Raw genomic sequence first — 7,225 nt, 5'->3', positions numbered from 1 at the left:
CAAAATAAATTAAATATTTGCTTAAGAAAATAATATGTAAAAGATGATTAAAATTTTAATTGATTTTAAATTTTATATATTAAGACTTTTGACATGGTTCAAATAATACTTATTCGATAAATAAAACTGATTTTAAAATTCTAAATAAGTAAATATTAGGAAAATTAACACATGAAATAATTATAGTTGTGAAATAATTTAAACAACCAAGAAAATATTTTCGTATGAAAAGGAAAATAACGGATCAAATTCCTTGTACGATATAGGCACAAAATATTGACACGAAAATTATACAATATTTTTTACTTGTAAAACTTAACTATTAAAATTCGTTAAATAATCACGAGATAAAATATATCCATTTTTAGCACATTTATAGAAGCTCAAAAATATACTTTAGAGATTATCTTAAACCTACCTCAAATATAAGGGTAGTTTTGATATTTTATCAAAGAAAGAAGGTAATTTCCTAATATATTTTTCTAGTATATAAAATGAATATCTGAGCAGTGGCTTCAGGAGAACTTATTCTCTTTCCTTTCTTACAAGTTACACCTCTCTAAATTTTCTTTTCTCATCGCAAAGCGCAGAGAGTCTCTGCATCTTCTTCGATCCCTCTTGCCTTGTTTATGAGGTATGTTTAGTTTTTCTTATGTACTAAGTATAAATTTTGGATCTGCTCATTTCCTATGGAACTTCGTTTTTCTTTTCTTTTGCTATCATTTTGGATCTAGGATCTACTATCATTCTGTCGTGTGTGTGTGTGTGTGTGATTTCTCCAAAATGTCTCTTAAATTGGTCTATTTAATCCCAAACTATGTAGGTATTGTGTAAATTGTTAGGTTTCGCTGCTTTTTTTTGTTTTGATTTTTGATGCTAAACTGAAAAAACTTAGGGACATGCTGCTTCTTTGATGTGAAAATGTTGAGTTGTTTATCTTGATCTTTTACGTCTATGCCTTTATGCTACATATAAATGATGTACGATTACGCTGCATGCTCTTTTTCTTTTAGTAATTGTTTGTTTCAGCTCTGATGCTGGTCTAAAGCCAATTTTTTATGTGCATTTTTTTTTGTTTTATTTTTGCGTACCAACCAAAAAAGCAAGCTTTGTTTTATTGGTCAGTTTTTGTTTATGTATTTCGTAGTATTGGTGATGGTTTTTGTGATACTTGTAGAGTTTAAAATATTAACTGTTTTATCATTTGTGTGGTTGTAATAATACTGTTTTTTTGTCTTTCTTTTTTTGTTTTGTGGAATTAAAGCTCGAAGGAGAAACCCACTCTCGGGTAAGCCTTGTTCATCCTCTCATAGTACTTAACGTTAGTTTATGCTACTATTTTTATTGATTATTGTTGTCGTTGCAGTGGTACGCGGATTAAGACCCGCAAACGGAATATTGCAGAACCTCTGGACCCTGCAGCATTTGCGGATGCAGTGGTCCAAATTTATTTGGATAATGCTGGTGATTTGGTAATGCTATTATTCAATTTGCTTTTCCATATTTGTATTGATATCCTATTGTTATTTGCATTCAGTCTTTGTTATATGTTTTATGATGCACAGGAACTTGTTGCCAAGAGCATTGAGTCTACAGACCTTAACTTCTCAAGATACGGTGACACCCTTTTTGAGGTAACTCTTTTATATTTCTCCTAAAATTATCATTCTTGAAGTATATTTATTGGACTATTGTTAAGGTGCATATGGATAGGAATTACTCAAGGTGGAAAGAAAGTACATTTATGTATTTATTAGCCTTCTAAGATTGAATTATATAGTTTTTAGTTTCTTTATTTAGATCTATTTTCCTTGCATGACTATTTCTTTTGTTTTCAATGTTAGTGCTATTTTCCAGTGTCCTGATGCCATAGCTTTAATTATTTGAGTTAGATTATAGACTCGTCATGTGCTATTCTTCTATACTGAAAGTTTTATGATATTTCCTTTTTTGATAGATTAGTATTCTAGTGCTGCTTCCATTTGTTTACAATTTTAACAATGACGAGAGTTTTATGCTTTAATTGGAATAACATGTCAATATTGTAAAAGCTTGCATTCTTTAATTTAACAATCAAAAATATTAATTGGATAACATGTCAATTATTGTTCTTTAGTTTCTACTCATTGCTGCGTCATTTATGCTTTAAATTTACTGTGTGGTTCGACACAGGTTATCTTCACAGGGGGGCGTACACAACCTGGAACAATTAAACCTGATGAAGGGGACCGCCACCCTTACTCTGTAATTGAGTGTGAACCTAGACGTGAAGTCATTTTGCCATCTGTAATCTACGTGCAAAAGATATTGAGGAGAAAACCGTTTCTTATAAAGAATCTTGAAAATGTTATGCGGAGAATGTTGCAATGTTTGGAGTTCTTTGAGGAAAATGAGAGGAAGAAGTTGGCAATTTTTACAGCCCTTGCCTTTTCCCAGAAGCTTTCTGGCCTCCCGCCAGAAACGGTTTTCCAGCCATTGCTCAAAGATAACCTTGTTGCCAAAGGGCTAGTCCTCTCATTTATCACAGACTTCTTTAAAGAATATTTGGTTGACAACAGTCTTGATGATTTGATCTCAATCCTTAAGCGGGGTAAAATGGAAGGTAATCTCTTGGAGTTCTTCCCTTCGGCAAAGCGGACACCTGAAGCTGTCTCTGAGCATTTCACGTGAGTAATTTTCCCTTTAACAATAACTTGAGATTCTAGAGAGGAGATTGGTAATTTAATTTATCGTCATCATCAGTGTCACCACTGTTAATTGAATACCACTTTATTATGTTTTTTACATTGAAGTACCATTAGGTATGTTGTCATGACTTATTGGGTTTTTTCAAAGTATAGTGATTGTTGTAGTTTTCACTTTGGAGCTATGCTTTAGAAATAATATGTAGGTTGCAATAATTGGAGACCTTTTGATCGTATAACTTTGATGTGGTTTCCTAGGATGGTAATAGTAAGTGTTTGTTGTGAAATTAAGATGTTCTCTTTAATCCTGGCTGATGGAAGAAGTTCATGATGATGTTTCGTGAAGGTTGTTTAATACTTCTCTTCCTATAGAAATATATGTGCCCCGTTCTATTATTTATTCTTATGCACACAGAGTTTCTTTTTCTCATTAGAAAGGATGTCATTTTTTTTAAGCACATCATAGTCACTGCCCTCTGAACGTTTTTGTTTTCTTCTGGCAGTGGAGCATTTATTTTTCATAGTCCCTTTGTGCAGTTTGTTTGGCACCATTCATTCAGACAAGGTGTTTGAGAAAGAAAGGACTTCCGACAAATTAAGCCAAATATACACAATATACTAAAACTTTCTTGTGGGATCCACAACAAATCATGCCAACTCCTATATGAGCATATCATTAAGGACCAAATTGAATGTAATATTAGGGGTCCACTTAAAGAAAGGTGACTTTTTGGGACAAACAAAAGAAAATTGGGGTGTTGGGGGAGTGAATAATAACAGTGCTTGGGCACCTTCAGGTGTTTTGTCTAGGATTTGAGAAGACAAGACATAAGCTAGGTGATCAATTTTTGCAGTGTGCTTTTTGCTTTCTTTTCTTTGGTTGGGTGCTAAGGAGGAAATTCTAGTTGCTTTAAGTTGTAATCCAGTTCGTAGTGCCTAAAATGTCAAAGGATTTCATCATGTGCTCTGAGATGCTTTCTCATTTGATGAAAGCAAAGAGAATAAAAAAGGATGTCTCATCAAGTTAATGGGGCCACCGCGCATTAAGAATCAACACTTTCTGTCATATTATGTTTGTGAGCTAGTATGCCATTTATCCTGGATGCTTTGTCCTTTCAGTTTCTTGTTCACCAGGTCCTGTGATATCCAGTAATATTTGTTTCACTAAAACATATCTGATATAAATGTTAGCTTGTGAAGCAGTCAATGTTACTGTTGCTGATTTTTATTTGTATATGGAAGTAATAATCTTGCAATATTATGGAATTTACAACTGTTTATGCTTAATGGTAAACTGTTCTTCATTTCACCTATAAAGAACACCGTTGACAAGCATCCACTTATTATAGCTAGACCCTCTCTAGACAAAATGATTTGTCAACCCAAACCGCTTATCATTGGTACACCATTCCCTTGCCTTCACAGGAACTTGTATTTAGAGGTTCATGTATTCAAGCTTTCATAATATAATAGTGAATTTAAGAACATTGCTTTTAGAATGGGGATAAGCTAAGATGATCATTGCCTTTAGAATGGGGGATATGCTAAGATAGTATAATAGTTAATTTGAGTTTTTTTTCCGTTCAAAATCTTAGTTATGTTTGTATATGGGATGCATTTTTCCTACTTCAGATCATTTCGATAACACTACAAGGCACTTGGCCTTGATTTTCCCATCACTGTGGCAGCATAATATCTGAAGTCTAGGAGAGGGTGTATGTCTTTCTCATAGTTCTACTCAATTGTCGGAATTTGCAATACTGTTTTACAGCTTATTGTTAGATAAGAAATCTGTAAAATATGATGCAGAAATCCTACTAAAACGTAGTGTTCAAACTGAACAAGTATGGTACTGTTACCGTGATTATTTATTTTTTTTTTTTTGGGGGGGGGGGGGGGTGCTGGACTAGTATTGCAGTAGAGTTTTTGAATAGTGGAGTGTATGTACTGGTTATAAACCTTTTTGTTTCCAGCAAGGCTGAGCTTATACCTTTGGTCGAGTACAATGAAAAGAAGATTTTTGAGGTGAAGCTCAAGGAAATGAAATCTGCCGTGACGACTCAGATAGCAGAAGAAGCTAATATTTCTGAAGTAATAGAAACTGTCAAGCAACACGTCAAAGATGCTAAACTGCCGGATATAGAAGTTGTGAGAATTCTGTGGGATGTCTTGATGGATGCTGTGCAGTGGTCTGGGAAGAATCAACAGCAAAATGCTAATTCGGCCCTTCGCCAGGTAGTTTACATCTTAAAAGCTGCATATTGTGGTAAATGAACATACATGGTGATAGCCTTCCTCAAAATTTAGAAATAACCTATGAACGAACTCATTCTTTACTAGTCGCTTTACCCAGTGTTCCAGGAATAAGAGTATTGTTCTAGTTTTTTTTAAAATTTAAAATGTCAATTAAGAAGTAAGCATGATGACTGGTTGGTTGGGAAGTTAATGTTCTCAAAGAAGCATTGCTCAACAAGTATCAGAGTTATAAAGATAGGCAACTGCCGAATTAGCCATGGCTGGCCTTTTAGTCTTCCTTTTAATTTGTGCATGCATTTCTAATTCATTAGTCTTGTATTTTCGAGAATTTAGTATTGCTTGTCCTGTTTTAATGAAATCCGTCAAATGTGAGGTGACTAGCTATTATTGGCAATCATTGACCAATTTAATCAACAGGGGTAGTGTTGCAAGGTTGGATTAATTGTTGAACTAAATTTGCAAGCTCATAGGAGTTAGATTAGTCTATATTTGCATGCTTTTCTGGCTTCTCTAACACTCAACACTGATCAGATCAATCAGCATAGCTAGCAGTTCCATTGCTCTTGTGAAGTCTAGTTACTTCTGTATTTGTATCGTGCTTTATAGTTAATTCTGAATTTGTATCACCTTTCTTCTTTTTCTCATTTTTTTCCTTTTTTCTTCTCTTTTTGCAGGTGAAAACATGGGCACAGCTGTTGAATACATTCTGCACAACAGGAAAGCTTGAATTGGAGCTTATATACAAAGTCCAAGTTCAGTGCTATGAGGATGCTAAACTGATGAAGTTGTTCCCAGAAATTATAAGGTCCCTCTATGACCAAGATGTGCTGGCAGAAGACACCATTCTTCATTGGTTCCGTAAGGGAACTAACCCTAAGGGCAGGTATGCATTTGTTACGTTTTTCTTGATTTACTGTTTTTATGGAAAGGAAATGAAGCTGTATTGAATTAGTGTCCTTTCAAAAAAATTTCTTCCTTGAGCAATATTCTATTTTTAAAGATTGTGATATCATTTTAAATTATGGCAGGCAAGCTCTTGTCAAGTCGCTGGATCCCTTTGTTAAATGGCTGGAGGAGGCAGAGGAAGAGGAATAATTTCTTCTGATGCTGCGTGTTAGTTTTTTTCGATTTTCTGGAGAACTTATTCCTCCTAAATATTTAAAATAATGGATTCCAAATTTTCACACGAATTGACATTTGTTTGCTTCATGTTGTTGTAATTTGTTATGGCTTTTCTCATTTGGATCTTAATCTTTATTCTCACACTGCTTCCATCCCCTTCTCTCTCTTCACTCCTGGAGATACCACTCATCTTATATTCTATAAATATCCTGGAAAAACTGATGCCATTTTAATATTTTAAAAACCTTTTAAAAACCATTTTATTAGTTTGAGTTTTGTTTTTAGAAAATTCTTGCAAGAGCATCGGTTGAAAGCGAATATGGATATTTTGTTATGCTTCTATTGCCTTGAGAAAATGTTAGCAGTACTTATTGTCTATTTATTGAATTATCTGATTTTGTCATTTGTCATTGTTAGGTTATCATTCTTTAGCTGTATAAAGAGGAGGAGAGTGTAGAAGCTGTTTGAAAAAGATATTGTAGTAATTTTATAGCAAGCATCCAGGCGTTGAGATTCTGTTTGCTGTTGTTTTTAAAGTGCTTTAAGGGAAAAAAGGGGGGTAAATTTCCAAAGTTGCACTATGAAAAAGGTTGCATTTTTGAGAGTATGGGATTATGAGATTGTACTTTTAATGAGAAGAAATGGGGAACAATAAGAAGGGCATCAAACTTGGACGTTAGATAACCTTTTCTATTGTATAATACCAAAAAACTGCGTTGGTATTGTTATGTAAACATAGCCCTTGTCTAACCCTAATGATAGCCTAGACTATCTTTGATACAGAGAGAGCTGAAGAAAATACATTTGACAAACCTGTAAAAGGAATGAGGTATCCAATTTCATGAATCAGCTGTTAGCAATGCGAATAGCAGGGATTGAGACTCAACCTGTCCGTATTTATGAAACCTCTAACTTGTGATGGCAGTTCAGAACCAAAAAAACACGCTTGAGTGAAATCATTCAACTAGTCTGCAACCTGATCCATTCGCTGTAGAACGATTACTCGTTGCACAAAGAAAATGATAACAAAACTAAAAACTAGAAACAAGACTACAAATTTATTCTTTATAATTAATTTTGGCCAATATCACAGACTTTTTACGTAAGACAATTTGGTTAGATAATTTGATAAGTCAATGAGTTTTTTGTGTTTCAGAATACGG

At 34.0% G+C, this 7,225-nt stretch overlaps 1 protein-coding gene across 1 annotated transcript; it reads left to right on the top strand.

The window, feature by feature from the left end:
- The first annotated feature begins 488 nt into the window (after positions 1-488).
- On the top strand, positions 489-6,203 carry LOC104112268 (uncharacterized). Its single transcript, XM_009622140.4, has 8 exons — positions 489-634; positions 1,265-1,288; positions 1,367-1,472; positions 1,566-1,634; positions 2,173-2,666; positions 4,658-4,919; positions 5,615-5,823; positions 5,969-6,203. Exons 1-8 carry the CDS (start codon positions 630-632, stop codon positions 6,033-6,035), a joined length of 1,236 nt encoding a protein of 411 aa, XP_009620435.1. The 5' UTR covers positions 489-629; the 3' UTR covers positions 6,036-6,203.
- The last annotated feature ends 1,022 nt before the right edge of the window (positions 6,204-7,225 follow it).

The sequence above is a fragment of the Nicotiana tomentosiformis genome, chromosome 5, assembly GCF_000390325.3.
Source record: "Nicotiana tomentosiformis chromosome 5, ASM39032v3, whole genome shotgun sequence".
Lineage (NCBI taxonomy): Eukaryota > Viridiplantae > Streptophyta > Magnoliopsida > Solanales > Solanaceae > Nicotiana > Nicotiana tomentosiformis.
The sequence above is the reverse complement of the archived record's forward strand: the minus strand, read 5'-3'. Positions and strand labels throughout refer to the sequence as shown.